This window comes from Trichoderma asperellum, chromosome 4 (genome assembly GCF_020647865.1).
Source record: "Trichoderma asperellum chromosome 4, complete sequence".
Taxonomy (NCBI): domain Eukaryota; kingdom Fungi; phylum Ascomycota; class Sordariomycetes; order Hypocreales; family Hypocreaceae; genus Trichoderma; species Trichoderma asperellum.
This window is the reverse complement of record NC_089418.1, coordinates 4,228,687-4,242,395: the sequence shown is the minus strand read 5'-3', so window position 1 is coordinate 4,242,395 and position 13,709 is coordinate 4,228,687. Positions and strand designations below refer to the sequence as shown.

Below are 13,709 nucleotides of genomic sequence, written 5' to 3'. Positions count from 1 at the left end.
ACTTGCTCACCCTCTTTGGCTGCCGAGAAGCGAAGCTGGGGTACTGGTAGGTACAGAGCCAAACCTACCGTAGTAAAAACAGCTACGTTCCCCCACGTTGTCGTCTCTGCTAAGATAAGCGATGGCCTCGGGCGTCCGTTATGCTAATACGCCAGCTAATGGTACCTGTTGACTCCAAGTCAGTAAATGAGACGGCGTCTGCTGGTGAGTTCTTGGTAGATTCATTACCGAGCAGTGACGGTCTCTCGTGTCCAGATTGGTTGAGACGGAAGCCCCTAAAGCTGTGTGCGACCATTTCCATGCCACGTTCTGCCCGCGCTCCCGCCTGTCTGTTGGGTGGCTGCAGGCAAATCTCATGGGACAAAAGAGAGGCGCACAAGGATGAAATATGTCCGAAGGCCGCCCAAGCAAGAGAAGGCTGCAGATACGCGTGTCTTCGTATCTTCGCATCCATACTTCAAGGTGAGCCGGATTAATTGCCTGCAAGCGAGATTGAACAACTGCCGCATGTACTCGATACTGTTCTGGCAGAGCCTGTGATAAAAGGCTACTGTATGAAAACGCAAAAAGGATCAGAGATGGCGATGATCCCCGCGGCATTTGCGTTGGTGATAAGCCGGGCAGAGTTGCCAGAAATCTCAGGCGTTGGGGCACAGCAAAGGAAATTGAAGGTACAAGCACCAAGTACCGCCGCCGCGACGGGTGGCTGGCTTCAAGCTTAACTTGCTTCTCTTCTTTAGCTGCGGGAGCAACACAAGCACAAGTCATTCGCCTCGCCACCAGTGCTCTAGCCAGAAGCTAGGCTGCTGCAAAGCGCCTCCAGCTCCATCCCCACGCCCGCTAACGCCAGCCAAGGAGCGGGGAGATCTTCATCTGCCATTTGCCGACGACTCGGCCACTGCTCGACCGAGTCTAGAACCAGAAACTTGATGACTTATCGCGCTGCCTGCTCGCAATAATGGTCCGCCCGTATCTCCGGCTAACATCCATGGCAGCCCTCCCTCGGCACGAGTCTCGAGCCGTGTTGCATTGTTTGCCGTCTCTTGCCTCGTCTATTTGGCTGCTTTTGAGGCTGCTTAAAAGCTGCATAATGCGGCCGCTCAGGATTTGCTGCAGCTCAATATTCACCACAAAAGTACATGACTAGTACGTGTATGTGCCGCGTGGTCAGCGCAATTGCGCTCACGACATCCGAGATGCAGACTATGGGTCGCTGGTAGCCTGGCTACCAGACTAATACCTACTCGACGGAAGCGCACAGCAAGATTGCAAAAGGGCGCCAATAACACAATCGACGACGAATGCCACTAAACCCCCCCTTGGCCATGCTCGGCGATGCCGCATATCAGCGGCTGTTCGTCTAAATTCGGCCAATTTCATACATCTTGCTGATTGCACGAAATCATTTGTGTTATCAACAGCAAACACAGCATCATTGTGGATAAGACGGCGGCTGGCGACAACCCAGAGACTGCTCAAAGCTATTCTACCTAGCTAAAGTACACACCTCAGCCACGTGGATTTGATGATTTTTTTTTCTGAGTCATGCGTTGTAATATCTGTAGATTCCGTAGATACCAGACCAGCCTGTGGCTTCAGCTGAATGTACCATCAGGCCGTATCCCGATCCAAGCCAAATTCCAAAAGGCGGTGATGCCTGTTCTCCGAAAGCCTGGCCAGGCTACCTCTACTTACCGAGAATGGCAAAAGAAAAATCACTCCATCTCAAGGACCAGCTACCGGTTCTTGCCAAGATAACATGTTGCTAAATCAGTAGCACTTCGATAGTAGTCGCGTAGACCGTCGTCGCTCTCACCGTCGCACAGTCTGGCCCCTGCTTGCTTTTCCGGTTTCACAACTTTTCTTATTCCAATAAACTGCCGAGGTTATTTTCTATGGTCTTGAGATCGAGTTCATTGATTATCTAAAAAGTTACCTAGTTTGTCAAATAACACAGGCGTAAATAGCCATTGGAATGAGGAACCCCTTATCATATTCCCCTCTCGTATGGTTTATCCTGACTGCCAAGTTCAAACACCATTTGTTGATCAACTACCTATCTATAATGATAGTACGTAACCATATACAGACCCTCTAAATAGCAAAGCCGCCTAACTCTAGTGTATTTTACGAATACAATCTATTGGCACCCAGTCGTCACTCACGCTCCTTTTGGGGGGGGGTCGTGTATAATACAAATAAAGCAAAACTAACACGAGATTAATATCTTAGTAGCATATGTAATGCCTTGATCCATGCGCCCAGCACTAAGCGTCTAATACTATTACACAGCGTCAAACACCTAGGTGTTCTGAGGGTGGAGATATCTGTCGTGATCACTGCTGTGGACACGGAGCAGAACCAGCCAGGGGCAAGAATTTGAATTTTTCACGGAGAATATCGGAGGATTAAAAATGTGGCCGTTGCATGTGAGCTACAGAGACTAATGCATGATTGTGCTTGGATATATACGATTGTTTCATCAATTTCAAGTTGAATTGAAGGCTCCAAGCGTGTGTTTTACGGAAATAGTTTCCGCATGGAATGAACCACTGAAACCATTTTCAGGCTTTGCCAGCATAGTAGAGACGTCTGAAAATCACGCTTGAAATATACTTCAAGGTATATGTTCAGTCCAGAACTCTAGCAAATAAATCCATAGGGCGCGCCTTATTGGTCGTCATGCTTGTTCAAGGGGTTGTATTACTGTAGCACAAAGAAAGAGGCGTGCAGTGATTTATGTAATATTTGCTTAACAGATTGAAAAATTGAAATGCATCTTCAGGAGCGGACTTTAATAGATTTTGCCAATTCAGCATCGCGCACCAAGCTGAACAACTCTTTTTACTCTGAGAAGCGACAACCTCTGAAAGATTACATAACTCACCAGCTCAGCCAAATGTCCATCACAGTGCTCTGATATGTATTTACGCTACCGGTTTATACGAATTGAACAAGAATTTGTAGTTTTACAGCACGTCATAAGGACTCGAAGGCAGTAGCTCTCAGGAGAGCTTGCTTGCGATGGTTGGGTTGAACTATCATTTGCTTAGCAGAATAAAAACCAGAGACTTACCCTTTTAACCCTGTTGCCACCACCGGGCAGGATACTAGCTGAAGTCCGTTTATCTTTGTTATCCCTGAGTTCTGATTCTGATGAGGCCCAGTCAAAAGTCCGACTCATTCTCTCCTTGGATCAGACTTGATGCTGGCACTCTACGCTAATCATTCCTTGTGTTTTCCTTGCTGAGGCCACGGCTACCCTCTACATACTCGTCGTGATCTGGTAGAAAGCCTTTGATACCTCCCAACAACTGTGGCCCGGTACCATGCGCAAGACTGATGTCTGCGCCGGCGGCGAGCAAGAGTTTGATCTTTTCATGTCTCCCCAACTCTATAGCTAACTGGATCACTCTACCGCACGAAAACGTGATGTACTTTACCCCAAGATCCGCATGAAAATCATGGTATCCGACATTGGCATTCGCTCCATTCCTAAGCAGCAGCCGCACCAGGCTAACATCGCCTCGATGAACGGCTCGAACGAGTGGAGGCATGAATGCTTCTGGCTGGGATATATCTTCAAAGCAACAGCCACTGCCGGGAGCATGAGGCAAAGGCCGATCTTCATCTTGGAAGTCACACTGGGCACGATTTACCAGCAGCAGTTGAGCCATGGTACTATTTCGTCGATCAACAGCGAGCCCCAGTGCTCTCGTCGAGTCCACCGGGCCCGGGCTACTCTGCAATAGGAGCTCAACGAGTTTCTGATCTCCTGTTGCCATGGCCCTGACTAATACTGGGCCGCATTGATCCCCTTCTTGAAGCCCGTAGCCCGGGAAGCTCACATCAGCACCGTTATCGAGCATGAGCCGCACTAGGTATAGCTTCTTACGGTCCACTGACCAATCTAAGGGGCTTGTGAATCTATAGCCAAAGAGGCGTATATTTAAATCCATGCCGTATGATATAATCTGTGAGACAAGGTGGTCATGACCCGCCTGCAAAGCTGCCTCGAGTGCATCTTGCTTCTGGCTTGTGCTGGGACCGCCACTGAGTGCCGCAGCAGCAACAACAACAACAACAACATCATCATCATTACCATTCTTCTTCTTCGACGAGACCACGGCTCGAGCGGCAATTGACTTTTTATCCCCTGTAGCACGATGGCGGAAGTAAAGCTCCCAAGGAGCATCCTCTTTCTATACGAGCTCCCAGCCATCATCACTCTTATTATCCGCCTCCTGAACGGATTTTTCTTGGCTAGACTCAGGTGTTAGAGCAGCGTCGTCGTCGCTTTCAAAGGCCAAGTTGCTTTCCGGCTTGGGATCTTTTAGCAGCATCTCGATTGAAAAGAATTGAGTGTCTTCGTTGCGATCCTGAAGGGCCAGCTAGACATGGTGCTGGACTCCATGCTGTGGAAAGTCGCTGTTCCCAAGACAGAATTCTGGCTTAAATGGAGGTGCATAATTTCGCTGGAGGAGCATAACTCAATCAATGCCGGCGAAGAACAGGTGCTCTTTAACTTCGAATGCTCCTCCTTTAGCTCCCAAACGATGACTAGGTTTGCGTTCGAGGAGCCTCATTATAATATAATATCTCTGGCGGTTGGGGGAAGCACCTCAGAAATTTGGATAGGTTTAGAGCCAAGGATCTTACGACGTATCTCATCGGTGTTTTCATCGAAGAAAAGTGGCAACCCCGTAAACATCTCATAGAGAAAGATCCCCAGTGTCCACCAGTCCGTCGCCCTGAGTTTACCTTGATTGAGGAGCACTTCAGGGCCTGGATAAAGTAGCTAGGCGTAGCGCCAAATTCATAGTTTCAAGAGCTACAAGATTGATAGCATGTGGTAAAATACTAAATGCAAAGACTGTAAGGGATCCATCGCAATACAAGCACATACGACCATAGGTAGTGAAGAATTCGGGGTCCCGTCAAGATCTAGCTCTGAGTTCAATGGCTGCATTTTTTGAAGCTCAGGTCCTCCACTCTTGGAATCTAGTGCCCCTATTTTTGGAAGCCAGCGAACTTTACCTCATGTAACTTCAGCCTTTAGAAACAGGTTGTGAGCCCGGCCGCTCCGCTAACCTATTAACCTAACTTTCTTGATCTCCTGTTGATAATACAAATCCAAGAACTTCAACGAACGCATCGTTGACAACGCTGTCCACGACAACATTGCCCAAACTCACTCAATCTAACAACTAGCTCTACAACACATGTTCAAACAATGCGTTCACCTTCAAGCTCGATCCCTCGAGCCTCCTACAGCTGAACAGCCGGGGAGATAACTATGCTGAGTGGCGAGCGGCGTGGACCATTGCATTTCGTTACGCAGAGCTCTGGGGAGTCGTTGAAAATACAACCCCACGTCCTGTCCTCTCCACGCCCGCGACAACGGAGCAGCACCCACGGCGTTGGATGTAGTACCAGTCCGCGGTCGTCGTAGATCAACGAAATCGGTGTGGCATCCGGACATGTGTCGAGAAGCACCGGAATCGAAGATCCACGTTGCCGATGAAGACGTGTACGTTGAGATAGATTGGGGAGAGAGATTTACCGCGTATGCCTGTATCTCGTTGTTGTGGGTAAGGTCAACGACGTCCGGTTCTCGAGGGTCATGTTGTCCAACGGTGGTTGGTGCATAGTTAGCGATAAATGCTTGCACTTCGTTGTTGTCGGAGCTCTCATCATTGGATTCTGCAATGGCTTGTGGGGAGCTACACTTTCTCTTGCCTTTTCCTTTACCTTGATATTAGTCCAGGGTCTGATGCCTAACAATAAGATCATTCGTTTAAGATGCCACCTTTTACCAGCTCTGAAATATTTAGCGGCTAGAAACAGCGAATTTTTACATTAATATTGGCGATGTAGTATATGTAGGAGCTGGTGAACTGATTCTTCTAATGTCCTGCTTACATCTATCGTATCTGCGATTAGCCGCACGGTATTGTCATGTTGGCGCGGGCTTAAAAGTCCATGTTCCCCTATCATCTGTCGCAGGATGCTAGCATCTGTCAATTTGCTTTTATTCCCCTCTCGCCGTTCCTTACTTGTAACACGCTTTTCTAAAACACTTCCGTCACATCTAAGATTAATCCAGTAAATAGGCACAGATGTGTTGCGGACCATGGAGATGTGCTCTTCAAAAGTGCTGATATCTGCGGCATTGTCTGCAAGGCACGCCGTCATCAAGATTGTTTTGCCCTCTTCCGCGATCTTCCGAATGGCATCAAAAGCAACTGCACGAAATTTCCGGCGCAGCTCATGATGTGCTGCACTCCTGTCAGGGTAAATAGCCTGAGCTGGATCAATAAGTATGTGGGTATCGATGAGGCGGACTGTATTTTCAGGAAAGTAATCCTTATTTTAGTTGCTATAGTGAATTTTCCTGCACCAGGAAAGCCGTTCAGAATGATAATTTTGCCACAAAATTGAAATTGTGGCCCTTGTTCAGCGCTTCGATCGGACGCCATGTCGAGATTTCTCAAGCATGGGTTAGCATATAATGTATACTCCAAACTTGGGTTTTTCCCTATCTGTACTCTTTGAGAAACAACTTACAGTGTAGTTCGCCGGCGTCTGCAATTTTAAGTGGCATGCAAGTGGATGGTAAAATGATTGTATATAGGTAGAGGTTAAAGGGACCCAGTTGGGAGTCAGAGATGAAGAATTTATTTGGAAGTTAGTTTGCTGTAAAATTCTAGGAAGGGCGTTATCCGAATCAACAGTGACTCATTGTCAGACTTCGGACCTTTACTTGAGCCCAAGTGCATGTACACAGCCACATATACCGTCAAGTAGGCTACAGCGAGGCCACCCATCTTCATTCTTCAGTGATTTTGCCACAGCAAGAGTGCTAAGCAATTCTCCTATAATCAAAAGCTGTTATATTTCAGATACATGCGACCATAGTGGAAAATTCGGGGTCGCGCCATCTTTTCTTAAGTTTGGTGTCTTCCATCTTTTGCATTCCACAAGTAAAACGGAGATAACACTGCCATAGATTTTACCAGGCGAGTAACGAAGTGAAATGGATGTGTGCAAATAACAAAAACAAGAGGCCACTCGACTTCCCCCCCCTCTCGTTTAGGCATTGGTCGTATTTGTATGAAAGAGCAGATGGCCTCAGTCCCCCCCGAAGGTCTCATCACGGGCCATCAATGGGAAAATGGAACGCTCCGCCCTCCATGAATGATGGAGTCGTTAAAGATCTCCAAGCAGACCTCAGCCTAACCCCCCGCTTAGGCTGAGGTCAGAATATTGAAAAGAACAGATACTATCCAACATCCAACAGGCATGAGCCCACTTACCTTCCCCCTCTTCCCTGTGTGTACAGATGTGAGAGAACGTCGGACAACAGATGGGGGAAGCCAGTGAATTTATAGATCCCCAGTACATTCTATTTATTATTGTTTGCAGAGGCGCAAAGTTCTGGAGCGCAGAGCCTATAAGCACAAAGTTTCTGCGACGCTTCAAATTCAACAAATACTTCCCAATACAACAACAAAAAATAACCTCGTATTAAACGTTTGTGTAGCGGTTCATTGGAATATATGAGTCAATATTAATAGCTTACTGCCGAGTTTGGCCGCAATATTCGGAAGCCTATCACCAACTATCAGGGCGGAATCACCCAAACTTCCGCTTGAACGCCATTTCGGCCATGCATCGTATTGAATGTGGAGCAAGATAGTTTGTTTTTATAGATAAGGCATTAAACTTCAGTCTTCACAGCAGCAGGCCTGTTGGGCTGCTTTATGCCCATAAATACTGGGCAAGTACATATATTAGCAAAATAAATAAGTCTGTACATTGCCAGCGCCAGCGAGAGTAATACACCGAGGTATACTAAATTTATCAAATCTTGTTGTCCGACGAAACAAAAGTTTCGTGATAACTCGAACGCCTGGGTAATTTGGGGGTTCACAAGTATGGTAAAGGCCTAGTCCCAGCCCTAGCATAATCGTCTCTTTCACGGTCTTGCCCTTTGCAGGGTGCAGTATGACAAATTAGCAGCACATAATAATCGCTTATTACGAGCTTGACGATGCCAATGATTGATTAAGAACTAAGCTTGATCGGCATATAGGTAGTGACTCAAAAGCACCGTAATAAGTTCCAAACCTTTATTTATTAATACAAAATTTATGGAATGTCTCAAGTGCCAAATACCTAGCTTTTGTACAATTATAATTCCAATACACGACTCGCTCAAACCCGCATTATATACTCCATATAACCCTCATATCCATCATATTACAAGTAGAAAAGTCCAGTCATTAGCGTGTGAATGAAATAGTGCTAGAACAAAACAAATTACGCAGTCGTCCGCTTGTCCGCTTGCATACTGAGAGCGAGGAGCTCGTCTACAAAGGCAGATTCCTCCTGCTTCCCCTGGCCAGCAAAGCCGCTCTCGCCCGTCGCAGTAGCAGTGTAGAAACCTTCCATCTTGCCTTGGGTATCGGATCGGAGCCGCATAGGCTTAAGCTCTGAGCCCTGTTGCTCTGGAGGATTTGAGTCTTCTTGGTCCTGTGTTTGGAAAGTGGCAGTTAGATATTTGATTCGAGAAAGGAACATGAGGTGGGCCGTGCTGTCACTTACATCTTGGACGTTAATTGATACCTCTTTTGATACCATGATGCCGCCGTAGATATGAAGTTTCTTATCCTGATCCCTGTGGGAGTCCTTGCCGGCGTAGAGTTGGCTTGTTGATGAGAGCTTGCGAGTGTCATCGAAGCTGCCATCGTCACCGTTGTACAGCGAGCTGGGATGCGACGCTACCTTGGATAACCGTTCCTGGCTCCTTGTAGGCGGCAATGAAATGGCCGCCGCACGCCTTTCGTTGCCGGGCAAGTTATCCCTGACCTTACCAACAGCTCGGGAAAAGTATTTGTTATTCATTTGGGTTGCGGCGCTGTATTGCCGTGGAGATAGTTGATGTGTTGTTGAGGATATATCGCGATGAACCATGTGGGAAAACTCAATATTGTGAGACGAGCCATCATATATAAGTTGGCGCATTTTGAAGAAGTTGAGAGGCGTGAATTCACAATCAGGTGAGAGTACAGTGGCATGAATAGGTAGGAAGAGTTTGAAAGCAATGAGGGTACATTTGGAAAGGGATTTGCCCTGTGTAGAGGGAGCACATGGGAGCTTCACTTCTTTGGACAAGAGTGTAGCCTCATTAAATATTTCGTCGCCTAGAGAGTTTCGCAGCGAGGAAACGGCATCACAAAGAAGCGAAGCAAACATGCGACCCTGAACAGAAGTAGACTGGTGGTTCTGAAGTCTGAGCAGAACAGTCGAGAGCGGCAAGCCACGAAGGCCATTGAGAAAGCTAGCACTGCTAGAATCAAGAGTGTCCACGGGTAACGGAACAGAAGGAAGCAGATTTCGGGCTGTCTTTTGCACGAGCACGTCGAAGCCGCCCTTGTCGATTCGAGCGCGGACGGCAAACATGCCCACATGCAAGCCGGAAGATAGCATGCTGGTCTTGTCTTTCTGGCTAGACATGTTGCGTAGACGAGTCTCCAGGTCGGGTGTCTTGATATGCATGCTAGATCGAATAAAGCCCGCAACCTGGTGAATCTCTGCGAAGCGGAACCCTGAAGCCTCAAGCCTCGGTACCTCCTTTTTGCTGTCAACCTTGCGAACGAGGAACATGAGCGAACCGCGGCCATACTCCAGGCCATTCTGTTGAATTCCTTTTTCTGCGGCACCTTGTAGGCCGGGGCTGTCGTTATTAGGTAGGCTTTGAGCCGGACCAGGTGCCCTTGATGACTCTCCCGTTACGAAAATTTCGTCCCATAATGTTCCGGCGCTAATGAGAGTCGCTTTGGTTTTGGAAGCCAGAGCGCCCGCAGAGACGCAGAACAACTCGTGCAGAATGGTGTCATATCCATCTACGAGCTCACCATCATCGCTGATGAGCCGGACGCCTGCCCTGCCATTGTTATGCTCCTGCGCGAGAAACGAAATGTGGCTGGTCATCTTGGTCATGACTTTTGTTATGGTGTCCCAGTTGCGAGAAGCACGGAACATCCAGAGAAAGAGGGGGTGGCTGGTATTGAAGACGTCGTCGTTGGACTGGCGAAGCATGGCATGTCAATTTTCTGCGGGCAGGTCGGCGTTAGGGAAGAAGTAACTGACCTTTGCGAAGTACGTGTCTGTCACGACTTCGCTGGGCAAATATCCGTCTTGAGAGACCATGATGCGACCCCTGTCGTCAAAGACACCGGCAGCCAGGACGACCTTTTGCGACTTGCGGGCGTAGTCTCGTCTCACCCAACTCGAATAGATGGCCATGCCGGTCATGACAACACCGGCAGAGATAGACTACATATGCCATTGGGCTCGGTCAGCTTCGGCGCCTTCAAACTGCATTCACTTGACGCCCCCGCAGATTTTTAAAGAGATTTACCAGACAAATAACGACAACCATTGCATCCCTACGTGAGGCCCCCTTTCCAGGCGTGTTGCGCAACAGGGTGTAACTCGTTCCAACAGCGGCGCACCAGTGCATGCCGGACACGGCTCCGGCCAGGACCATGGCACAACCCAGTCTCTTCCACCAGGCGCTACTCCAGGTATTCTCAAAGACGAAGAAGAGAGTGAGGGCCGTGGTGCTGGCAAGTACGGCAATGACGACGGAGCCAATAAGATAGGAGAGCCGATATGAGCTCCGGTAGTTGCTGATGGACGAGTTGGCAAGATAGTGCATGCCGCAAATGGCGCCGCCAGAGAGCAATCCGGCGAACACAATTCGCCACCATCGAATTCGACTGTTGCCGTTGACGCCGAGGAAGGCGAGCACGAGCACAAGGATGGGCATCATGAGAGACACGACGGTAAGGCCGGTCGAGTAGGCGATTTGGAAGGCTCCCTCGCCGTGGAGCATGTAGATGGCTCGGTTCCCAATGAAGTGCTGCCTCATTCACCACGTTAGCAAGTTCGCCACGCATTGAAAAGGCCTGGTTACAATCATGGATGTTTTCCACGCGGGGTGGTCGTACCATGGACCAGATGGCAATGCCACCCATTGCGATGGCAGCGCCGACTAGTAGTAAGCTTTGTTTCTCGGTGTCAGCTACATGGCGGCCGGCATCAAAAGGTGCAAGACTCGTACAAATTATGCCTTCCTCTGTGTGAAGTTCTCCGTCTAATCAACTCCAGCGCGGTGCTGGTTCCAATCAGGCTGATGGCGTAACTTAGACACACGAACCCTCCATTGAACGTGTACGGCACAACCTTGCCGGTATACTCGTCCAGGAGCTGCTGCGTCGTCGTCGGTATGGACATTTTTGCGTTCTGATGCCGCGCGTTTTCTCTGTACGTTTCACTCTGGGATCCCGGCGACGTCGCCTACAACTAGAAAGAGAGAAGAAAGACGGTGAATCAAACGAGAGGCATACTTCCAGGCATCAAGGATTCAGACACTGCCCGGGGGGAATTATGGAGGCGAAATGCCAAAATCAAAACGCGGACGGGGGGGAGAAAATGGGGAAACCCCATCGACTGATACGGCATATTTATTATTATAGGACGCATCGGTTAAGCGCACGGAAGAGATAGGCTGGGCAATGGGACTAATAGAACTAGACACGGCCATGAATGCATGATGGGATGGAGACAGCGTACAGTACTAGAGCAAGTCCATGTAAAAGTCTTTGTGCATTCTAAGCTATAAGACAAGAGCAGAATCGCGTATGCATGAAATAAATTCCGGACAAGGGTCTGTATCGTGGCCTTGAACCAATAGTCCCAGCGATGCAAGGGAGCCCGCGATAGTGCACGGAGCCATCTAACCAATTTCAGGGCAAAAGCCGGTGGTCATTGAACAAGAGGCCAATGAGAATGGAGAGGGACTCTTGGCCACAGCCCAGCTGAGCACGCTCGTGGGAGTCGATGCCCACATCTGCCACGATCTGGACTCGGTACGATCGGGGCATGCCAGCACCAAGGCTCCACCCACAGGGTTAGTAACAAGCTGAACTGTATCAGCATTTGAGGCCCGCAACATCGATCAACGAGGCGCCAGCTGAGATGTCATTGTAAGGTAGGGATTGCCCGGCGTGAATCCTCGTAACTCACCGTACATATACGTAAATCGTACGATTGTGTACTACTGATACGAACACGGCTTCTCGCCGAGAGCTCTGACAGTTTCCTGTTGCCCCTCCTCGTCTCTGACTGGCAGGGCCGTTATCACAGCTTCACACTACTCGAAGGCGCCGAGCCGTGGTGCCCCAGCCGAGGATGTCCTAGGAGACCAGTTCAGCCGCCATCAAAAAAAAAAAAAAAAAACATCAACTAGTAGTAGTAGTAAGCCCTTTTGGAGACTACATGTCCCTTTTGGTACTAAGAGAGCCTGGCTATTGAGCCAAGACTGGATAAATGCCGCACACCAGCTCGATTGCTCTGGGCACAAAGAAAGTTTTTTTCAAAAGAAAAAAAGAAATGACAAGCTTGAACTTACTTTCCTCTTATAATCTGACCAAAGAGTGCCTGTAGTTCCTATTTTTGATACACCATCAGTTTGTGGACGAAATAGGGCGGCTAGCTCAGGCACGGGTGTCTCTGCGGCGGGGAGATCTCATGAATCGCAACAACCAACGCCCAGGCACGATCTAGAATCGGCACCAAGTTCACGCAGGTTGGGGACGGCGTGCCATCTTCCCCCACTCAACGGCAAATCCATCGAAGCACAAGTAGCTTCACCAGCACAGCGGACACAGCCTTTGTCAGACACCAAGTCCCTTCGTTCACTATTGCCCAGGCCGTTTTGTCTTCTTCTTGGCCCTCCTCTTGGTATCTCTTGGTATGATAGCGCGGGCTGTGGCTGTGCTCGAAATCCGTCGCAATCCGTGCATATGGAGCGCAACAGCGTGTCCATCTGCCTTCATCTTGGCTTCCAAACGCAGACACATCTTGTAGGGCTAGTGTTTCACAGTGATTGTCGCCCCACATGACAAATTCAGCTATGAACCGAGTCCAAATCGGGACACGGCTCGCGCCATGAGCCAATCAACCTGCCTCAACCCCGGCCCACCGAACAGCATATAAGTACTACTACTACCACTACAGTTGCTAAGCGACGCACAACTGCAATTGTCATATGAGATGGGAATAGCTTTAACCCAAACACATACGACCATAGGTAGTGGAGAATTCGGGGTCCCGTCTGCTCCCCCATAGACAAGCCACTAACCGGCAGATTAGTAGTTGAGTGGGTGACCATCAGCGAACACCGGCTGTTGTATGTTTTTTCGAATTTTTTAATGTTTATGTTTCGATATTGTGATGTGGTATATGAGAAGGTTAAGAAGATCCTCCCTTCACATACGACCATATCCATTGGAGAATACGGGATCCCGTCTGCTCTCCCAGAGTCAAGCCAATGAGAGGCAGATTAGTAGTTGAGTGGGTGACCATCAGCGAACACCGGCTGTTGTATGTTTTTTGTTTCTATCCTTTTTTGTGCTGCTATATTATATTCTTGAAATCTGCGCAGAGTTGATATTAAGCTATATCATGGTAAATGTCTTTCAAGATCTGATCCACTGGAAGAATCCCGGATCTTATGACAATTCATGTGTCTTTCAATCTCTGCCCAATACCAGTTTCACAACATATACTTGTTGTACCTTTCGTACTCATGTGTCGCATAATAGGAGATGCCGTAAACTCCATAGTGGATATCCTGA

General features: G+C 48.6%; 4 protein-coding genes across 5 annotated transcripts; all 4 read right to left on the bottom strand.

Moving 5' to 3' along the window:
- Positions 1 to 3,221: 3,221 nt before the first annotated feature.
- Positions 3,222 to 4,343, bottom strand: TrAFT101_007781 (uncharacterized protein; the record flags this gene model as incomplete). The annotated part of the gene is made up of 2 exons (XM_024906613.2): positions 3,222 to 4,156; positions 4,229 to 4,343. 2 exons carry the CDS (start codon positions 4,341 to 4,343, stop codon positions 3,222 to 3,224), a joined length of 1,050 nt encoding a protein of 349 aa, XP_024759110.2.
- A 1,493-nt stretch (positions 4,344 to 5,836) lies between these two features.
- Positions 5,837 to 6,602, bottom strand: TrAFT101_007780 (uncharacterized protein). Its single transcript, XM_024900534.2, has 2 exons — positions 6,568 to 6,602; positions 5,837 to 6,489 (listed from the first exon to the last, which is right to left on the bottom strand). Exon 2 carries the CDS (start codon positions 6,193 to 6,195, stop codon positions 5,860 to 5,862), a length of 336 nt encoding a protein of 111 aa, XP_024759111.2. The 5' UTR covers positions 6,196 to 6,489; positions 6,568 to 6,602; the 3' UTR covers positions 5,837 to 5,859.
- A 1,515-nt stretch (positions 6,603 to 8,117) lies between these two features.
- Positions 8,118 to 11,636, bottom strand: TrAFT101_007779 (uncharacterized protein). Of its 2 annotated transcripts, XM_024901983.2 has the most exons (6): positions 11,132 to 11,636; positions 11,019 to 11,073; positions 10,427 to 10,930; positions 10,156 to 10,341; positions 8,608 to 10,092; positions 8,118 to 8,535 (listed from the first exon to the last, which is right to left on the bottom strand). In XM_024901983.2, exons 1-6 carry the CDS (start codon positions 11,302 to 11,304, stop codon positions 8,323 to 8,325), a joined length of 2,616 nt encoding a protein of 871 aa, XP_024759112.1. In that variant the 5' UTR covers positions 11,305 to 11,636; the 3' UTR covers positions 8,118 to 8,322. The 2 variants fall into 2 exon arrangements, with proteins under 2 accessions (XP_024759112.1, XP_065984262.1); XM_066128145.1 differs by having other exon boundaries at positions 10,156 to 10,930.
- Positions 11,637 to 12,223: 587 nt separating this feature from the next.
- TrAFT101_007778 (uncharacterized protein) lies at positions 12,224 to 12,972 on the bottom strand (the record flags this gene model as incomplete). Its single annotated transcript, XM_066128144.1, has 3 exons — positions 12,224 to 12,266; positions 12,482 to 12,519; positions 12,724 to 12,972. 3 exons carry the CDS (start codon positions 12,970 to 12,972, stop codon positions 12,224 to 12,226), a joined length of 330 nt encoding a protein of 109 aa, XP_065984261.1.
- Between the last annotated feature and the right edge of the window lie 737 nt (positions 12,973 to 13,709).

Excerpts from the sequence above, each read along its gene's own strand:
- TrAFT101_007780 (XM_024900534.2), bottom strand. The coding sequence starts at position 6,195 with ATGACGGCGTGCCTTGCAGACAATGCCGCAGATATCAGCACTTTTGAA.
- TrAFT101_007779 (XM_024901983.2), bottom strand. The coding sequence starts at position 11,304 with ATGTCCATACCGACGACGACGCAGCAGCTCCTGGACGAGTATACCGGC. Across the intron at positions 10,342-10,426 it reads TGGTTGTCGTTATTTGTCTG|TCTATCTCTGCCGGTGTTGT; the intron begins GTAAATCTCTTT and ends TGGCATATGTAG. Across the intron at positions 8,536-8,607 it reads TATCAATTAACGTCCAAGAT|GACCAAGAAGACTCAAATCC; the intron begins GTAAGTGACAGC and ends TTCCAAACACAG.